Genomic DNA, 22005 nt, shown 5'->3' with positions numbered 1-22005 from the left:
ATTTACCTTCAATGAAATCTAACCTTAGTGTAGGCTAATTGACAGAATTACTAAAAAATATTTTGCTACCTAAAAGTTAAAGATTTTTAATAAAACTCAAGAGATGTTGGATGTGTGAAATTTCATGATTTATGAGTGACGTTAGTCTAGTAGAATTTTCTAAAAAATATTTTGCTACCTAAAGGTTAAAGATTTTTTGTGTCACGCATGCATGCATGTATATTTCCCTCATATTAGATATAAAACGCATGTGGACTGATATTTTTCCAATGTCTGGACTCCTTTATTAATGGAGTAGGCCTATATAAACAGACGTTTAAATATTTTGGTATTAAATGTATTATCTGAGAATTTATATTTCAAGTTTTTACTGCAAATGTCGAAATGCACGCTCTTTGGTCCATCAGTGCTTGAGTCACTATATATCGGAAAACATTTGGAATGGGTCAGACATAATTCTGACCAATTATTAAGTTTTGTTTTAAGTAAATTTCATTTTGTATAAATTGTATCTTCATTTTAATCAATGTTTTCATCAACAAATTGACTGGATTAATAAATAATAAGAAAATTTAGTAGACGAAATAATTAGGACACGGAGGCGCCGGCGCGTGAACTGGAGCGTGTCTCATAAATGAAACAAAAATGACAGAAAACACTAGTTTATTAATAAACAATTCAAATGTTTAATGCTTAATCCTTACTTTGGCCGGTTCTATGTGGCAAGCTGTATGCCTGCGTTGAGATGCGGAATAGGCAATATAAAAATGCTGTCATTTTAAAAAGTGTCAATGTATTGCTTGTTATTCTGTTTACATTTCATGTTGTGACACTTCTCTTCTCTCGAACATAATGCTGGTACGTCAGAGCGGCCAAAGCGTCAACAATCTTCCCCGTACTTTTTGACAAGCGTCCTCGACAGAGCGTCCCAGAGCTTCTTTGCCGCTCAAGTCGGCGCGCTGTGAACAAACAGTTATGCTTCTTGCGCGGACTTTTGGGACAGGCGCAATGAATGAAATGCACAAATGGTAATTAAATAGAACCCCTGAAATGAACGAGTGAGCTATGTTTTATTTTCACAACATTTCACATTGTTTGGAACATTTACAACACGTGAATTCATCCTCTCCCGAAATACTTAAAAGTAGGCTAGTGGCTGGTGAACTGGGAGAAGAATAAATATTAAAGTTACTTACACAATGTGTATCTGATATGAATAAAACGTGTCAAATTATAATGGAAAGGATTATTATTACCTCTTCCATAAACATCAGTGTGTATTTTACAAACTCTAAATGTATTGTTTTTTTAGTACTTATGTTAATTTAGGGGGCGGCCGCGCCCCCTCTGTTCCGACGTCTATGCACCCATCTCATTAGGTGATGTTAATATTTAATATTAAATAATATAATGGTTGTTTTGACTGTTGTGTTATTTTGTGTTGTAAGTATGCCTATTAGTGCGTGTGCACAGTTTCATGCAATGTTTGTATACTTTAACCACCTCCGAAGATATATGGGTCACGAGCCACTCGCACCTTTATTTTGGGGGTCGTGGGCTGAAAAGTTTGGGAACCCCTGGTTTAGACAACCAATATAATACTGATGTTGGACTTAATATTGATAACCATCGGAATGTCTGGAATTTTTTAAATGTCTTGGTTACCAATGTAAATGAAGAAACACCCAATTTGCAGGGGGTATCTCTTAACAATGATGACTTTATACTGCAATCTAAAGTGTCAGATAATAGGTGGGTTATCGAGATGATGTCAGACATATTCAGGTGGTCACTTGATCTCAACATGATTGACAATTCTTATATAGACTAAAATAGCTTTTACTAGACCACTGATATCTCAAGTGAATAATTGATTTTTAACGTCAAAAAAGTACCTTTCATTTATTTAGCTGTAAACGTTTTTTGTGGACAAAATTGCTCTTTTTTCCCACCTGCATCTCCTTCCATCATAGGAACATCTGCTGGTGGAGAAGTGTTTTACTCTGAACCCCCCTGAGCTGTGGGATCAGACACTATTCAAATAATTCAATCTAGAATAAAAGACCCAGCATACGGCTAGGTGAACTCATGAATATACACAAGTATATTTGCATTCAAAGGTGCAGAGCTGGATTTGACACCCAAGTGTTAAAACCCCCACCATTCTAGCTGATAGCGTGATGGTGGGCTGCTGCCTTTTCCCTGGCTGCCATAGTTAGCACTGATGGAGTCTTATATCAACTTCTATCATATCAACATTTGCCTTGTTGCCTAATACAGAATAACGTGTCTCCCTCTCCATTTATCTGTCTCACCCTCTATATCACATAGGCCCATTCTTCCAGATACACAGCATTTGGTTATCGCCCATTACAAAAACAACCAGCCAAATGTTATAGGACAAGTAAACAACACATTTTTCCATCAATACTTGGACCGGAAAAAATAAAATCATTTCTGGCAATGGATTCTGCTGTTTAACGCATTAAAAATAATTAACATAATTTACGTTTTTTTATTTTTTTTATTCTTGAAGTATCTTTTAGTATGTCTTATGTTTTGTTTTTACATTTTAATGAATTTATTACTTAGTAAAGAGATGCTATTAACCAAATAGTTAAATATCAAATATTTAAAATACTGTGTTTATATTGTTTCCACATTAATTTGAAGATTCAATGTGAAAATATATTTATGATTACAAGTTACATGCTATATTTATGGTACAATGTTAGATGCAATTGACTGTGTTTACTTACAGAAACCTATGCGATTAATGATATATTTTTAATCTATCTACAGCCCAGTATATAGCGAAACAAATGTTTTGTGAAATACTATCACAGACTGTTTAACGAGGAGGATGTGTCTGGTTCCTTCTCAAGGTATTTTCTTCACTCTACGGAAATTCATCTGTCTGTCTGTTGAATTCCTGTATAGTTTTCTTACAGACAACCATTCTTACACAAGCCAATAAGGGAAATAAGACACAAAACTCTCAAATTAACATAAACTACAACACACAGTCTTGTTCCACACACCACTGTGATTTTATCACCTAATCAGACGAGAGGATCAAATCTGGACACTCCACCTCTAGCCAATTAAAGAGGGTGATCACACTACAGGGCAGCATGTAAGGGCACTCAACCTGCTGCCCTTTCACCACTCCATAAATAATGCATGATTCTGAGTCGAACAAACAAACAATCATATATGCGCATGCACACACACACACACACACACACACACACACACACACACACACACACACACACACACACACACACACACACACACACACACACACACACACACACACACACACACACACACACACACACACACACACACACACACACACACACACACACACACACACACACGGAGTGTCACTGCAGAATGGTGTGTTTTGGAAAGAGAGAGGTTCTGGACACGGGCGTTCATCTTGACCTCCTGTTCCACTCAAGAGTCTAAATCAAATCTCAAATGGGCTTGGCATTTTCAGCCTCACTGTCTAACTGGAGCCAACATACGACACTGTGCATGGGCATTCGGAAACAAAATGACATATGTATGAGCCTAATGAAGTCTGTCTCCACACATTGCTACACAAGTACTGTATGTCCAGACAATTTAACAGACTCCAGGGAAGAAAATTATAAAATAAATGGCCATAAAAACAAAAGTTAAATAAATAATTCACAATAGTTAAACAAATAGTTCAATTTAAATATTTTCTTAACTTTTTAAGAAATCTTTTTCTAATAAAACAACATATTGACAATAATTTGAATGTCTATTTACCCTAAAATTAACTATTCCCTTTTTTTTATTTAAATATCTTATAGCCCATAGTAATTCAATCTGGAACACAAATAACCTAAAAGTATGCTAGATTAAGTGTGTATTTTAGTATTATAATGCTGTAATGATACTTGAATAAACAGCTTGCCTTGTACCTTGAAGCAAAAGGGTTAAAGTCCTGACTTAAACTTAAATTTAAAATTTTTAATACCTTAAGTTATATAATAAAAATATTTTGTATCAACTAAAATAATTACATTTTGTATTAACTAGTAATTAAAATAAAACATATTATTCTTAAGAATGTTTTGAGAATTCTGTGAAGCCCCAAGAGGGAATAAAGTGTTAGTGGAGTCGCTCTGATCATGCAGTACCTTTGAAAGCTGCTTGCTGGCGTTGAGTTGCTGGAGAATGGAGTCTAATTGCACTTGTGTTTGCACTTGTCTCTGCTTCTGCTCTGCTGCGAGCTGCTGTGCTGCTTGTTTCTCTGCTTGCAGGACTGCGACTTGCTGCTGGAGGGACAGAAGACGCTGTCGCAAAACAGCATGGGACTTTGATATTCTCTTCCTCGTCTTCTGCAGGGAGACACCTGAGGGTGGTGGTGAGGACACAATGCTACATTCAGTCTCTTTTCATTTGTTACTGGGGTTAAATAGCATTATGTCTTTCAGTACAAAACCAGCTGAAGTATCACAATAACATTATATCAACAACATTCAGCCACTGCTTTGTTATTGTTGACTGCTGCGGCTTTAACATTCTTTTAGTGAATAGTACACAAAAATAATATAATTTTTTTTCTATAAGTTGTTAAAGAATATCATAGTATCAAACTATTTTCATGCAGCATTTCGTTTTGGTTAAGCCCTTAAGTCTTAATTTTCACCAAAAAATTAAGGAAGATTTTGCTTCAGCAAAATTTTAATTCGAATCTGAAGTTATGTCTTCAATAATAAAATAAACAATACAATATTAAGACTTGCATCTTGTAATTTTAGCATGTAGGGCATAGTTTTCACATGCCACAAATACTACAAAACAGACATCATGGCATGCTATTGTTCCCTTTCGTAGTCACTCCGAGTTACGTCGGATGACGACGAATGGGGGTTTCGCTTAGAACACCTATCGACTTCGAGTATTACAAAACGAGCCAATGGCGATGAAATGCCATGGGTCTGCGGAATTTGCATAGCGTATCTCCGCCCCACCGCGTGGGTATAAAGGAGGACGCCGGCAACATGCAGGTATGTTTTCGCTTCGGAGCCAAGAATATTTCTTCACTCCACAATCATCTCTGACTTCGCTCTATGAGACGAGCTTCTCTCTCCGGTGTTGGTGTGACGGCGATCTGCAGCGAGCTCACAGTGCCTGCTGATCTGTGCAGTGATCTGCCAGTGTGTGTGTGTCTCCCTGTGCGCTTCAACATCGCGGAGTTTTTTTCTCCTCTCATAAAAGAGCTCGCACGCGGCACGTCTTTTTAAAGACGGCTCGCCCGTGCATTTCTGGTTGCAGCGGACTGGTATCGGACTCTGATGGGCACGAGCGCTGTCTAGTGTGTTTGGGCTTTGATCATGCTTGAACAGCGCTCGTGGATGACTCATGTTCTCTCTGGGAACGTGATCATCGCGTCATATATAGGTCGAGACTCGGTGAACTCGCAAGAGTGAGAGTCCCCTCATCCACTACCCGATCTTCGGCTGGTGGACAGGGTGACCTGAGGGTGTTGGTCTGGAACAAGGCGCCGACTCTGTGTCCACGCCCCAGCCCCCCCTCTTTAATGACGGTGCCCGCTAGCGAACTGATGATTCCACGAGTCTACCCACGGGTGGCCCGTGTGTTTTCATTTGAAGCTACAGAGGATGATGCTGTGTCTGTAGCAGCATCACTAGGTGGGCTTGATTCTTCTGGAAATGACGACTCTTCACAGCTGCCACCCCTTGGTGTGCATACGGCTGTGCCTGAGTCTGATCCGGAGATGATGGCCATGCTTTCCCGGGACGATTGGTTTTTGGGTGAGGCCGCCGACGCGTCCACGGCAAACCCCAATATCTTTCCTCCCGGACGTGCATGATGAGTTCACGGGTCCTCTCGTTGGTCTCATCCGCCTTTCCTCCCCTCAGGGGCCGCTGCCCATGGGTACACTGGGGTTCCCCCGGTTGAACGCTCTGTTGCCATGCTACTGTGTCCTCAGAGTGCTTCCCGGCGCAATCCTAAGCACCCGTCCAAGCCTGTAGTTCTTTTCGTCACAGTAATCTGTGGCGAAATCCTATAGTGCCACAGGACAGGCAGCTGCCTCACTGCATCCCATGACCGTTCTGCTGGTCTACCTGACCCAGACGCTCATGGACATGCAGGAGGGCGGGACTGACCCGAGGCTCTTCAGTGAGCTGCGCGCCGCCACTGACCTTGCTCTCCGAGCGACGAAAGTGGCCGTACGCTCTCGGAGTCAGGTGATGTTCACCAGTTTGGGGCTGACCGGTCTGATGTGCAAGATGTCGGGCGGACCCGTCTGCTCGACACCCCATCTCCCAGGTCGGCCTCTTCGGCGGTGCGGTTGAGTGCTTCTGCCCACAGTTCTCAACCGCCCGTGAGCAGATTGAGGTTATTCTGCCCGACGGCCCCGCCGTCCGCTCAGATCCCTCAGTCTGCCCACCGCCGAAGGCTCCCTCCCACGGTTCCAACCCCGCCCGTTCACCCGGGCCTGGCTCTGGAAGACCGTAGGGGGATGCCTCAGCCCTCTCCAGCCCCGCACCCCGCTAAACGCCGGGTTAAGCGGCACTTTTGAGATGGGCTGCTCAGAGATGAGACTCAGTTCTTTCCAGGAGTTGGTAGCAGGGCCACTCCTTTCCCCGGTGGAGGGCTGGGGAAGAATCCTTATTCAGGAAGAACTGACTCTCTCCTCTCTGAGCATACAGAGTTCTCGGACGACACAGAGCGCCGCCCACAAGCCGTGCTCTCCTCTTCCCCCTCTGCCCCAGAGGTGGTTGACACGGCGTGCCGTCCACGGACCGTTTCGCCCCTGTCCCCCTCTGTCGCCAGACCCCTGACAGAGCAGGCCCCCGTGGAACGCTGGTCCTTCCCTGGCCTCCTCTGTCAGGGTGCGGTTATGACCTTGCCCCCACACCGGGCCGCTATGCCGCCCTCGTCTGGGCTGGTCATTTCCGCTTCGCTGCACCACCGGGGGGACGTCTGTGGTTCTTCACTCCGCTGGCACAGTTGGGAGCCTGCACTAGAGCTCCCTATCTGTTCCGCTGGGTCGTGCGAACCATCGGCTCGGCTATGCGATTCAGTTCGCACGGTCTCCTCCCGTCTTCACGGGAGTCCGCTCCACTTTCGTCGGTGGCTATGCCCCTATCATGAGAGCGGAGGTTGCTCCCTACTGGCGAAGGGTGCGATTGAGACTGTCCCTCCAGCCGAGATGAGGTCCGGGTTAACAGTCCCTACCTCATTGTCCCGGAGAAGTCTGGTGGGTTACGGCCAATCCTGGACCTATGCATCTGAACCGCTCCCTTCTCAGGCTGCCGTTCAAGATGCTCCTGGCCAAACGCATTTCTGGATGTGTGCGGCCACAGGATTGGTTTGCAGCGATCGACCTGAAGGACGCCTACTCTTATGTCTCCGTTCTCCTTCGACTCAGACCGTACCTACGTTCTGCTGTCAGGGCGCGCGCATGTCAGTACGCTGTTCTCCCATTCGGGCTAGCCCTGTCTCCTCGCGCCTTCACAAGGTTGTTGAGGCAGCCCTTGTTCCTCCATGGGAGCACGGGGTTCGCATCCTGAACTATCTCGGTGACTGGCTGTCTTAAGCTCACTCCTGAGACCAGGTTTGTGAATACAGGGACCCAGTGCTCCGGCACCTAGCTCGTCTGGGCCTTCGGGTCAACTGGGAAAGGAGTAAACTTTGCCCCGTGCAGGGGAGCTCTTTTCTCGGCATGGACTTGGTCGCCTTCTCCACTCAGCCATTAAACAAGAGTGCGGTCCCACTGAAATTGTTTCAGAGGCTCCTGGGGCATATGGCATCTGCAGCTGCGGCAACGCCGCTCGGATTGCTTCATATGAGACCGCTTCAGCTGTGGCTTCGCGATCGAGTCCCGAGGTGGGCATGGCATCATGGCACGCTCCGAGTTACAGTAACTCCGACCTGTCGTCAGACCTTCACCCCGTGGTGGAACCTCAGTTTCTACGGGCCGGTGTTCCCCTAGAACGAGTTTCCAGGCATGTTGTTGTCTCCACAGATGCCTCTTCCACGGGCTGAGGCGCCATGTGCAACGGACATGCTGCCGCGGGCTCCTGGACAGGACCCCAGCGCCTTCTGCTTGTCAATTGCCTCGAGTTGCTGGCAGTACGCCTTGCCCTGCACCGTTTCCTCACGTTGCTCAGGGGTCAACACGTACTAGTCCGTTCAGACAATACCGCGACTGTAGCGTACATCAACCGTCAGGGTGGTCTACGCTCCCGCCGTATGTCGCAACTCGCACGCCACCTCCTCTTATGGAGTCAGAAGCACCTGAGGTCCCTTCGTGCTATCTACATTCCGGGAGATCGGAACTTTGCAGCCGACGAGCTGTCACGGTTTCGGCCCATCTCCTGCGAATGGAGACTCCATCCCCAGTCGGTTCAGCTGATTTGGGACCAGTTCGGGGACGCACAGATAGATCTGTTTGCCTCTCACGACTCGACCCATTGCGCCCTGTTCTATCCCCTGACTGAGGGCTCTCTCGGCACGGATGCACTGGCGCACAGCTGGCCGCGGGGCCTACGCAAATATGCGTTTCCCCCAGTGAGCCTTCTCGCACAGACCTTGTGCAAGATCAAGGAGGACGAGGAGCAGCTCATTCTGGTTGCGCCGTATTGGCCCACCCGGACCTGGTTCTCCGAACTGGTACTCCTCGCGACAGTACCTCCTTGGCCAATTCCTCTGAGGAAGGATCTCCTTTCTCAGAGACGGGGCACCCTTTGGCACCCTCGACCCGATCTCTGGAGGCTCCACGTGTGGCTCCTGGACGGGACGAGTCAGGTTTGAGTTCCCTGCCACCAGCGGTGGCGGCTACCATCACTTCCGCTAGAGCATCGTCCACGGGACATGTCTATGCGTTGAAGTGGAACCTCTTCGTCAACTGGTGCTCTTCTCGTCGAGAAGACCCCAGGAGATGCTCGATCTCTGTCGTGCTTTCCTTCCTGCAAGATGGGTTGGAGCGAAGGCTGTCCCCCTCCACCCTGAAGGTGTATGTGGCCGCTATCGCCGCATATCACGAAGCAGTTCAAGGTAAGTCTCTGGGGAAGCACGACCTGATCGTCAGGTTCCTGAGAGGAGCGAGGAGACTGAATCCTCCTCGCCCTCCTCTCGTTCCCTCTTGGGACCTCTCAGTGGTCTTAAATGCCCTGCAGAGGGCTCCCTTTGAGCCTCTGCAACCAGTTGAGCTTAAGTTCCTGTCTATGAAGACAGCGCTCCTGGTTGCATTGGCCTCCATCAAGAGGGTAGGGGACCTGCACGCATTCTCCGTTGACGAAGCGTGCCTGGAATTCGGGCCCGGTCACTCTCACGTGATCCTGAGACCCCGGCCTGGATATGTGCCCAAGGTTCCCACCACTCCCCTCCGGGACCAGGTGGTGGACCTGCAAGCGCTGCCCCGGGAGGAGGCAGACCCAGCCTTGGCACTGCTCTGTCCAGTACGCGCTCTCCGCGCTTACGTAGACAGAACGCAGTGTTTCAGGACCTCAGACCAGCTCTTTGTCTGTTATGGTGGGAGACTGAAGGGAAAGGCTCTCTCAAAGCAGAGGTTGTCTCACTGGATAGTGGACGCCATTGCTTGGCTTACCAACAGCAAGGCCGACCGTGCCCCCTTGGTGTGACAGCCCACTCCACTCGGAGTGTGGCTTCCTCTTGGGCTCTAGCACATGGCGCCTCGCTGGCAGACATTTGTAGAGCTGCAGGCTGGGCGACACCCAACACATTCGCCAGATTCTATAATCTCCGAGTGGAGCCTGTGTCCTCTCGTGCTGGACCCGCTCAGGTGTCTTCGCTTGCTCGCCATTCCACTCCACGGACTGGATACGTGCGATTATTCCTTAGGTGAGCCTTCCTCTTTGAAGCCCTGAGTTCCTCCTGCACTGTTGACGCTGGCGCCAGTGTCTATTGCCTGGGCGTCGGCTAGGTGCCTCCGTGTGCATGGTTCCTCCCTGAGTAACCCCCACATGTGTATTTCCACTGTAAGCCTCCTTGAGCATGTGTCTTTCCCTTGGCAAGCCATCTTGCCCTCCTGGAGTTGAAAGTTGCCACCCCTCGGGCTGGTCACTTCAGTGTTCACCCATATGTAGCCCTCCGGCCATATGTGTATCTTAAGTCCTCCCTACGGGTAGGCATGCTGCGGCATATCTCCTCTGAGATATGCTTCCCAGTGTACCTTGGTATTCCTGTGTTAAGTAGGACTCCTTCGTCTGTGCCAGTATCACGACAGGGGGATCAGACTTTCGCAGGGCACTGGAAGACAGCTGTGAAGGTGGCGTGATTTCACGGGGACCCCCATTCGTCGTCATCCGACGTAACTCGGAGTGACTACGAAAGGGAACGTCTCGGTTACGTATGTAACCCTCGTTCCCTGAGTAGGGAACGGAGACGTTACGTCTCCCTGCCACTTCCGCTGTACCGCTGGGCAGACGCCTGAGTTCAGTCTCGGCTCCTCAGCGAAGACATACCTGCATGTTGCCGGCGTCCTCCTTTATACCCACGCGGTGGGGCGGAGATACGCTATGCAAATTCCGCAGACCCATGGCATTTCATCGCCATTGGCTCGTTTTGTAATACTCGAAGTCGATAGGTGTTCTAAGCGAAACCCCCATTCGTCGTCATCCGACGTAACGTCTCCGTTCCCTACTCAGGGAACGAGGGTTACATACGTAACCGAGACGTTTCTTGTATTCCTTAACAAATCTTTTATATCAAACATTTTCCTTTCTTTGTGTTTTCAGTCAGCTTTACACTATTGTTTTTGGGGATTGGTAAGATTTTTAATGTTTTTTTGTTTTTTTTAAATAAGTCTCTTATGCTTGCCAAGGCTGAATTTATTTGATCAAAAATACTGTAAAACAGGAATATTATGAGATATTATCACAATTTAAAATAATATTTTAAATACAATTTATTCCTGTGATGGCAAAGCTGAATTTTCAGTGTCACATGATCCTTCAGAAATCATTTTAATATGCTGATTTGGTGCTCAAGTAACATTTCAAAGCAGTTGTGCTGCTTAATATTTTTGTGGAAACTGATCCTTAATTTCAGATAAAATTAATTTCATAAATTTTTTATTTAATGCATGATTAGTGAATAGACACTGACCCCAAACATTAAAATGGGAGTGTAGGTTAGCAGGTTTTTAGCTTGGCCTTCTAGTTAAAAAAAGCTCTTTTGAACAAGATATCATGATAATGGGCTACAGTTGTGATATTCCATTCAAGAAGGGGAGCATAATTCTGCAGTGCAATAGTCTTTTGCACAAAACGGGCATTTTGAGCTTTAAACCCTGTCTACATCGGACACAACAGCTAAAGGCTGTCTACACTGGACACGACAAAGCGCCCGTTGCAAAGAATTTGTCCTTCGTCTCAGTACGTCATAAATAGAACGAGGCATCAGTTTACTGATGTGCCGCATCCATTGTAGACAGAATCGCTGTTCATAATATTGTTTTTAGTCGAGTCACGACATTCGCGTCCGGTGTAGACAAGGTTTTAGGAACAGTGATATTACCATAGCATCAGCATTCCATACAACTCAAGCAGATGCATGGGAATACTATTTTACTAGATCTCCATTTGATTTTGCAACTAAAATGTACCAGCATTGTGAAAGAGTCTCTTTAAGGTGAGCAATTTTTTTGACAATAAAATAATTTCTTGTCTACTTTTAGACAACTATAAGCAAACTATTATATTTTTTTAAGTATAAAAATTTAAGCAATCCAATGTCAACTTTTGACAAAAAACTGTGGGACCACAAATAGATAGAAGTGGGGCAGAGGGGGCAGCCGCGGCAGTAGGAATGTTTGGGAACCTTTTTGTAAACACTCATTATCTTTGCAATTACAAATTTCATATTTTGGTTTATGAATGACACTGATGAGAATCTGTTTGATATTTATAGTCGATTCAGTTTTCTATTCTGTTTTTTAAGAATTTATACGATAAGGGCTGTATAAGCCATCAAGAGAGAACAATCACTCATCCTGTATGCGCCTGGGCACAGTTGCATCAACCAGGTTACCTTGGATTTGGATGTTTCTAGTTTGAGATTCCTCTCCAGGCTTGTCTATGGGGCAGATCAGCATGTACCTGCAGCCCTGCAGGCAGGGAAGAGGTGGAAACACAAAGCATGACACAAAAAGCAGGGGCAACAGTTTAACATAACATAACGTAACGTGGCGGCTCACGGCAGAGTGACACAGAGGAAGCGTTTGTAGTCACATCAAAGAGGCTTTGGCTTTTCCCCTCGTTTGTATCGAACACTATTTAAAAAGGTTTTGATCAGTCTCTCTCCCTCTCTCTCCGTGGGTTTGATCATGGATTTATTCAGAAGCTCTTTAGTGTGACACGAGCGGCGCAGTGCTCTGCTCCACTGTCACGCCGATGTGAGCCAGTACAGTTGACAAGTACACAGAGCCATTCAGGCAGGATCTAAGAGAGAGCTGACAGCTGTAGAGCTGAGAGGAAGTGAAAAGAGGAGAAGATATGGAGCTTCCATGTTCCCTGAGGGGATGGGGGAGAGCCAGCGAAGCCCTGAGAGACTGACGAGAAGAGATCGCACTTTACAGGATCAGACACCTCTGATACACATCTTCTGATCGACACAGCTGCTTAAATTCAAGCAGAAAATGTTTTTTTTTGTTGTTTTTTTTACTTTGCAAATGAAAAGAGGCAATTTCAAGGTGAAGAGAGTAATTTTTGTAACTCTAAATCAGCCATTTGTAGACTGATTCTGTTCAAAAGTATTAAAACAACATTGCCTCATCCAATTACTTGGGCCAAACCTTTGAGTAGATCATACTACAGCTTTCTGCTTAAGAGGTACCCACTTGACTATAACATTAACTATAAAGTTTAAATAATAATTTTATAAGAATGTGACAGAGGAATAGATCTTACTAGATCAAAAAATGTATTAGACTGAAACTAGGGCTGTGGCTATATGTTTGGCCGACCAGTGGCAGATGGAGGGAGTTTTCAGAAAACGTTGGTTACTCTTGAATTTAATGGGGTCCTTGCTATATTGTAATTAGATCAATAACAACTGAGTAATATTAATTATAATGTACTTACAATAGGATTCGGGTTGTAGTTTGACATGGGGTTATTTGCTTGTAATTATACATAATGTACTGTTATTACTATAGTAAGAGCATGAAACATGTAGCAAGGACAGTGCAAAATAAAGTGTTACCGAAACTTCTTTGAAAAGTCATTACTTCTGCAAGTTGGGAGCTTACATTAAATTACATAATGAATTTCACCTTTAAAATGTCTTTAAACTTATGAATCTATTGACTATTTTGTTCCAAACAAAACGTACAAAACGATTTGAAGAAAAATGAGTTATTTAATTTTAACAACAACATAAAAAAATAAAAATAAAAAAAATAACATAAGAAACAAAATCCAAAAAATTCATTAAAAATAAATGTTGTGTAACAAACCTTACTAGTTTTCTGAGAAGATCGACGTGTCGGAGCAGAATATCGACTTTGCAGGCTGTCAGAGAACTGTTCACTGTCACTGTGGAGATAAAGTTATGAAATATCTATTTATTTACCAAGATAAATAGATATACTGGGGACTACTATGTGGCGTAGAATTCATATGAGAATGGTTAATTAGCAGAAAACCAGACAACCCTGAAACTTATATGGCCATGTGTGGTGCGTAACTGCTGAGGCACAGTCGGGACGTTCTAAATGCTGCGGCGTCTCATTCAAGAGCCTCTTTGAGACAGATTTGGAAAGCTTCCAGCATGCCGTTTTGTTGAGGTAGTGGTGCATTTGGGTGAAATAAATCTGTGGATCATACCATCCATCATGTGATAAACTCTGATTTTGTAGGCGACAAAAAACTTTCATGAAATAATTACTGAAAATGCTGCTTGATTTGGAAGATGTTAAACAGCTTGTCGACATCTGGTTGAGAACCGAACAGAGTCATTCAAAATTTATCCTGTTAAATTAGAGCAAGTACAGGAAAAGGGAGACACTGGGACCACAGCAGAATAGGAACGTCACAGGAAAACTCAACTGATTGGCCAGGGTTTGGCCAGTGATTGGCCAACTGATTGGGACTCCTCCTCTGTCAGGGCTGAATATGCAAAGGAATAACAAATTAAATTAACCTGCCAAACTGTCAATTTCAGGGCTCATGACGTTGGGAAAATGGCATTGGGCAGAGTGTGAGGGGCTGCGGGCGGGTTCAGGTGCTTTCTGGCGCCGGTTCAACTCGGCTGCTCAGAGGTGGCTAATTCTACATGCAAATTTCAGTCAATAAGCTCCTAGCAAGACATCCCAGGGTAATTCAAAGGATCAGATTTTTTTCCCCTCTTTCTGCCCCCCTCTTGCTCTTTTTCTCTCTTTTGAATACCAACTAGACAGAAGCTGGGATTCAATCACCCGTTTGCTTGTGTTTTTGCATATGCGTGCTGTCCCTACAGTCAGAAAAATAATGAGAGCTTGAGAGATGGAAAACGAGAAAGAGACAAGGATAGTGAAAGGTGGGGGAAGTACCTGTCTGCGCTCATGTCCTCCCAGTCGTCCTTGGCGGGACTGTCCATCCTGTTCTGCGTCGAGCGCATGCGTGTTCTGCTGGAGGCATCAGCCCAGGGTGTTTTCGACCTGATCTTGTTGCTAGCCAGCGTGGCAGCTTTTGCCTTGAGATCAGCTGTAGACCGATGGAAATCTCTCTCGGCTCTAAGGACTCCCAGTTCCTGTCGGAGCTTGAGCAGCCTGTGTCTGGCCTGGGCGGCAGATTTCATGGCCTCTTTTGCTTTTTGCTCAGAACTCTGCAGCTGGGCAAGCAGTCGGTCCTGTTCTTCTCTGGCCTGGGCCTCCTCGGCCTCCATGCGTTGGTGCAAGAGCTGAACTCTGGCATGCAGATCACCGCGCTCTCCAGCCATTGCTCTGTTCGCTTCCTGTAAAGCCTGGTTGTCTTCTCGCAACTGCACAATCTCGCTCTCCAGTGAGACCATTTGACTTTGTAACTGCTCTATCTGAGCCCGTGAAAAAAACAATAATCACTACATCTTTTTGAGACATTTGTGCTTTAAACTCTCATTTGGCCTTTATGGAGAGGGTCTGTTCCAGGCCAAGTGAACAACCAATCCGTGATTCCCCCAAATTTGTTACTCATAGCTAAACATAAAAGAGGGCCATTTAGTCAGCTTGTCAAATCCTGGTGGAGGGTGTGAAAGAGAGGAGGGGATGCCTGCTGGGTCTATACCCCCAGGCAAATTGCTGCCTTTTATTTAGCACTCTCTCTGCCTTACTGCCGCAGCACACCACCTTTCAAACAACATTAGGCCCCTTTACGGCTGGCTGACAACGACTCGCCCCCCCTCCCACAACTCCATCAAAAATTATTTAATTTATAATGCGTTTGCAGGAGCACATAAACAGCAGTCTGCCCCTGTGGGTTATTAAGTTTAACATGGTGCTTGTCATTCAGTAATAAAGGCGATGACAGCCCCCATTACACGACCATATGGCAGCTGCTGGCATCGCTCACAATGCCATCATCTGCTCTGAATTATTCCACAAACCATTTCATTCCTCTGCTCAGAACGTTCCCTCCGTCCTCACCAGCCCCTCCAGCAAGAACAAAGCTAAATGTTGCTTTAAGGGAAGTCGAGTGCTTTTGAATAGACCATGAGCTTGATTTGCTCAGGCTAAATGCTAATGACAAATGATTTGCTTGTATTAAACGAATGAAGGACCCAGTGTCAAACATCAGCAGTGTGTAAGCAAATGCAAACAGAGCAGTTTAGTTTCATTCAAATGAGCCTTAAGCGTTTGCTGTGCTGTTGATAGTTTAGCAGGTTGTTGGCTTAAATGAGCGATCCATACTACAGGAAAACAGTTTTTTTTTTCTGAGGCACTGTTATGAACATTTGCATGGTCTCCATCCAGTTTTAGACAATTTGAGATCTACAAGTGAACTACTTGCATTAGTTTTGCACAAATTCTTGGCCAAATTTGAAACCAAAAACTATGCACACACCGAAAACTAAAATTTTAAATTAGACTTCTAAATATTACAATATTTTTGATTGCACTTGTTCTTCCTTCAGACTCTAACAACTTAAACATTCAATAATGTTTCAAAATATTGCACAACTGTAATTTTGTAATTCACGGATGAAATGTACTTTTTGCCAATATACACAAATCTTTTTATCCTGTAAAGTGCTTAAGGATGAGTATTTTCCATTTATAAGTGAAAGGTGGTAAGTTCTCACTAGTGAAAGTTAAGGGTTTCTCTCCTTGTGTATACCACAGTGCTTAAACTCATTCACAGCCTCTGCTCAAGCACAGGTAAATGCTCTTTATTAATATGCTTGTGGCGATGATGATTTTAATGTGTTTTTGTCAAGATTTTGGTGCATCCCCACTTTTGCATCAATAAACTAGTTGTTTCATTGACATAGTAACACTTTATAATAATCTGATTTGTCAACAATTTTTTATGCAGTAAGCACTATGCAATAAGAATATGTTTACCACATTAATCCAGGCAAATGTTAATTTGTACATATACTAATTGATTTTTATCACTTCAAATTGTATACAATTACACTAGTTAATTTTTTATCATGAACAAATAAAATAACAAAGAACACAGACCAAAGATAACCTATAATAATAATAATAAATGCTAATTTAAAACATGCAGTTATAAACAAGTGTTTTTTTGTGTGTAGTCAAGCTATACAGTCTTTGCCTGTCTGTCTAAGTATACTGTACATGACACAATGTATGAATATTTGAAGAATAAAATACACATCACACCTGTTTTTCGAGGAAGCAAACACCTGACATTTTTTAAAGACTGAAGGTAACATTTTACAATAAGGTTCCCTTTGTTAATATTAATTAACTACATTAGTTAACATGTACTAATTATGAAAAATACTTTTAAAGCATTTGATAATCTTACTTAATGTTAATTTCAACATTTACTAACACATTTTTAAAATCAAAACTCAAAATCTGTTAATTTTGTTTAATGGACCTTAGATGAACTAACAATGAACAGTTGTATTTTTATTAACAAATGTTAACAAAGATTAAAAATTCTGTGACAAATGAATTGCTCGTTGTTACTTAATTTTAATTAATGCATTAAAAAAACGAATGGAACCTTGTTGTAAAGTGTTACCAAAATAGAATTTGTAAAGTGCATGTTAATGTTTGCATGCTGAACATTTCCAAAAATGGCAAACAGATAGCAAACAGCACACGGTTTGTACCTTCTTAAAAGTCTGTTCTACTCTTCGTGCGGATGTCTTGATGGGGGTACTGCTCCTCCTGACCTCCGACACTTCCCGAAACAGAAGCTCAGCTGAAAGAATAAAAATTCATACTGTCACCTGACAGCCACTTTCCAAATTCAAATAAATTATCATTAATGACACATAATTTCTGGTCTTTTCAAGGGTCTATTCAACTGATTGAGCTCTTAAAGAGGCCTTTAATGGACAGACTTAGAAAAAGTACTCGTAACCACAAATGAAAACCTTCTGACCTGAAGCAATCTTGCAGATTTTTGTGGAGTAATACAAATTCATTTTGAAGGTAATTGTCAATGTATGATGGAGTTTGTGTTTTGGACTTCGTAGCAGGATCTTTGTTGCTATGCTTGTTTAAAGATGGAAAAAATAAACACATTTGGAGACCAGAACTTTCTGCCGCCTCTGGTTAATAAAAGTTTCATGGTGAATGTGGATGCTCATTTGTCGAATGAAAATGTTGTGAAATATTTACAGTCAGTTTTTTTTTTTTTTGCTGACCTTTCGACAGTAAGAAGCAAGGCTGAAATTCTAGTAATTCACAGACCTGTCTTTCTCAGTAGCAACATGCACACACTTGCAAAAACAAAATTCACCTGTGCGCACACACACACACACACACACACACACACACACACACACACACACACACACACACACACACACACACACACACACACACACACACACACACACACACACACACATACACACACACACACACACACACACACACACACACACACACGTTTTTAAATCATTATGTAGACTTTCCATAGACTATGTTTTTATACTCTACAAACTGTAAGTAAAGCTTTATTTATATAGCACCTTTTAAAACCGTGTTTACAAAGTGTTTCACAGAAGAGAAATACACATACAGCATAGAAATAAGATAAATTGACTAAGTTTGGGGTACCCCTATCTGAATGGAAGAGTAAGTGAGCCTCGGTTTGTGATTTACACTAGCAGCAACCTCCGGCTTCCTAGTGTCTTTCCACCCTTACTGGAGCATCCAGCTGTAGTCATCCAGGTGTACAATAACACCAGCCTGGGTCCTCCATCCTGGTGTCTTACACTCATGTGTGCATCCAAATGATCACTCCCCAATTCTCTCAAACTCTATCCTGTAACCCTAGCCCTAACCCTCACAGAAAACTTTCTGTATTTTTACAGCAATTTTTTGTGCATGCTATATCAAATTTTGCAATCCAAAAAACCTATATTAATAAATATATTTAAGAATTTAGAGAAATAAACTCAAGTTTTAAGGGCAAATAAAATATATTCCTTTATTTTTTGATCACCTCAGTTTTTAGCTATACTTGAAGACAGCGTGGTTATACCAGTGGGAAAAATGAAGAAACAATTACCTGTTCACACTGCACTTCCAACATATGAAATAAAATGCAAATATATAATTTGAATAAAATGTAAATTTGTATTGTGCTTTTTTTACACTGTAAACTTCCATGGTCAAGCTTCAGCACTGAGAACCAAATCTCAACATGATGAACAGCTGCTTTATAGTGGCTCAACCATTGTCACTGCCAGTCTAGAAGGACATCTATTTTCACAAATGTCGGCAAAACTATCATGCACTGTGCACAAAAGGGAAGGAATAATATTAATAAAAAATGTATATTTGCACAATCACACAGTTGACATTTATTACTTGTAAGAGACCGTCTAAAGTATTGGTTCTCAAACTTTTTGACTCCAAGGCACCTAATTGTGTATAACAATATTTAAAGGCATCCCCTATTAATCTTGGGGATTAAGCCGTTTACACCTGAAATTAAGGTGCATTTTGGTCGATCGGATCACATGTGGACGACACTAAATACAGGTGTAAATGGGGTCTAAAACGTTTTGAGCTTGTCCACTTTCGAACAATTCAAGCATTCGACCGGATTGCTTTCGTAGTATGAACGCTCATGTGGTTGAATGTGTTAGAATAGCCATAAAAAAACGCCTGTACTCTCCACTTACTGACTTAATGTGTAAACATTATGGTAGGCACGCTAACCAGGCGGGATTTAAACTTTGTCAGCTGAAGACCCGAATTTGGTTTGAAGACAAAAACGCACACTCAGTGTGGCAACAAAAAAAAAAAGCTGTTGCTCTTTTTGTTTTTCTGTTGTCTCCATGTGTTAATATGTAAATTGAGCAGGATTATTTTGTCCATTAGATCAAAAGATGTAAAAAAAAACATACATTTACCCACCCATAAACCCTCCCCTAGAAGAAATCAGGACGGAAGTGGTCCAAAGTGGACAAAAGAGAAGGATTAAAACACCAGGTGTAAACAGGTATGGGTCTCCCTCGTCTAATCGTGATCCGATCGACCTAAACACATCTTAATATCAGGTGTAAACAGGGACTTTGAACACTCATAGTACTCATAGTAAATGCAATTTCAAACTTTCAGAGGTTTTATGAGATGAATGTTGACTTTTCCATCCATTTGTGATTAACTGGATTTTTTCAAAATACTGTTTGCTCACAATTTCTACCTGATATTATATTCCTGTTTTGTCTTATTTTAAGTTATCTTAAGCTCTTAAGATCTTTTTAAATGTTACAAAAAAAGATAGAAAAAAACAAAACAAAAGACTACAAGGCAGGTGTTATGAAGAGGTTGAAGCAAGGAGGAAGCAGGATCCAAATGCTGCACACACTTTATTCATTAAACTTATAACTAGACAAAGACTCAGGCTAGGAACAGGACTCAGAGGCAAAACATTACAACATCAAAACAAGAACTGGACTGAAACACAGGGTTTAAATACAAGAGCAAACAAGCTAAAAAAGATAACAAGGGGATGTAGTTAATCTGAAACACCTGGGAAGACTAATAGAGTTAACAGGGAACTACTAAACAAGAAACAACAGGGGAACACAGACTGACATTACAAAAGCAGGTTTCTATACCAGTCTAGTCATAAGAAATTGACTATACTTGACCCTCAGTAGGTCTACATAGAGTCCACACTTGCAGATTTGAGCATACGATTGCTGCAGATTCACGAAGTTACACATCGCCCACCCCTTGCATGTTCATTTATGAAATATTTTGGCTAATCTGACAACACGTAAAGCATCCGATAGTGCATAACAGTGGCATACTCTCAGCTATCCAGGCAAAAAAAAAAAAAAAAAAAGACTAGGATGCCATTGGCTCTTAAAAAGAAACCTTTAAGAGCTGCATGACTTATTATGAATGATATTTTTTATATTACAGAATTGACCCTTCACTGAGCCCCGCCCTCCCTAGTTACTGTTGCTACGCCTGACAAGCTTTCGCGCCTGGCACGTCGATTAGAGTATGTACGCACCGGTGTAAGACATTCCCAATGAGATAATTAGAAATTTTTGGCGAACATTATCTGAGAGAGCCAGACAAAAGGGACTGCAGTATGCAATCGAGGGATATATCCACGACATAATATGTAACCGATTAGAGAATAATTTCATAAAAATTGAAGCTAAAGCCTATAGTCCCAGTGCAAGCAGCAGCCGCCTCATACGCTGATCATTCAAATGGGAAACACACAAACTGAGGAACAGCTATGTTTGTGCACAGCAGGGTAAGTGAAATGTGAAAATAATCTAATAATTAAAAATCAAACAGCTTATCCATAAATCTTGTGGAATAACACTAACACCGAGAGAGCCGCGATCGGATTGGGTTAAAGTTACTCAGTCAGGGGTAGTAGGCCGTCAATTAACAAAATGCTGAAATATATTTTAAAGTATGTCATTGAGCTTCCGTCTTGTCTTTAATAGTCTTATTTTACGTTAAAATATATGCATCATGAACAAAGAACCTTCATTATTTTCAAGCATTAGGTGTTTTTGTTAATCCTGTCGACATTTAGTTGTGAATGGGGTCTCCCACATTGCTTGATCCATGCCCATCATTTCTCCCTTTGGCTTTTAGATTTTCGGGGAAGGAAAACAAATCCACTCCCTCGTCCAAACTTTTAGTATACCGGGTATCAGATTTGCACAATCCATACACACAACGCTTCGGCACGTTTCCCTCACTCGAAAGCTTGTCAGACCTCCCGCGCCTATTACGGTTGCTAAGACACGATTGGCCAGTGGGAGTATTGGGGCGTGGCTTAGTGAAGGGTCAATTGTGCGATGGATGCTAAGAAGCACTGTCATCTATGATCACTTTCTATTCCAATGTAAAACATTGGATGAAGTTCCATTGGGAGATGCATTAAACATTACATTTAAACTTTGTCATTGCTAGAATATGAGTTTGTATGTGGAAGAGTTGCTGAAGACTCTGTAGTACATAGTGTAGTGCTAGTCCATTGTTAGAAACATGGGCTTCAGTTCAATTACATAGCTTCTTTTTTTTACATACTTAAAAGTTTGTTAGAATACTATTTATTAATTAATTACAATTTAACTCATGGTTCATGATAAGGTACTCAGCTGTGAATTCATAAATGGCTAACTTCATGTCTTACATATAATCACATAATTTCTGTAGTGTCTTAAAATCAAATTTAAGGCTTTTTAAGACCTGCACAAAGAAAATGAATACCATATGAGTGGGGTAGGACAATGTCTATGGTAACATAGTAAACTGTATAACTACTGTAAAAGCAACAATTTAAACAACTTTAAAATAAAAAC

At 42.7% G+C, this 22005-nt stretch overlaps 1 protein-coding gene across 5 annotated transcripts in view; it reads right to left on the bottom strand.

The window, feature by feature from the left end:
• cntln (centlein, centrosomal protein) overlaps positions 1-22005 on the bottom strand; it is a 178794-nt gene that overhangs the window by 24801 nt on the left and 131988 nt on the right. For all 5 annotated transcript variants that reach the window (XM_077232326.1, XM_077232325.1, XM_077232328.1 and 2 more), the window contains 5 exons: positions 17311-17402; positions 14573-15054; positions 13499-13577; positions 12073-12148; positions 4182-4396 (listed from right to left, as the gene is read on the bottom strand). In XM_077232326.1, the coding sequence (XP_077088441.1) occupies positions 4182-4396; positions 12073-12148; positions 13499-13577; positions 14573-15054; positions 17311-17402 (944 nt within the window). The remainder of the gene's footprint in view (positions 1-4181; positions 4397-12072; positions 12149-13498; positions 13578-14572; positions 15055-17310; positions 17403-22005) is intronic.

This window comes from Siphateles boraxobius, unplaced genomic scaffold (genome assembly GCF_051911475.1).
Source record: "Siphateles boraxobius isolate OS27281-9 unplaced genomic scaffold, OSU_SipBor_1 17, whole genome shotgun sequence".
Classification (NCBI taxonomy): Eukaryota; Metazoa; Chordata; class Actinopteri; order Cypriniformes; family Leuciscidae; genus Siphateles; species Siphateles boraxobius.
The sequence above is the reverse complement of the archived record's forward strand: the minus strand, read 5'-3'. Positions and strand labels throughout refer to the sequence as shown.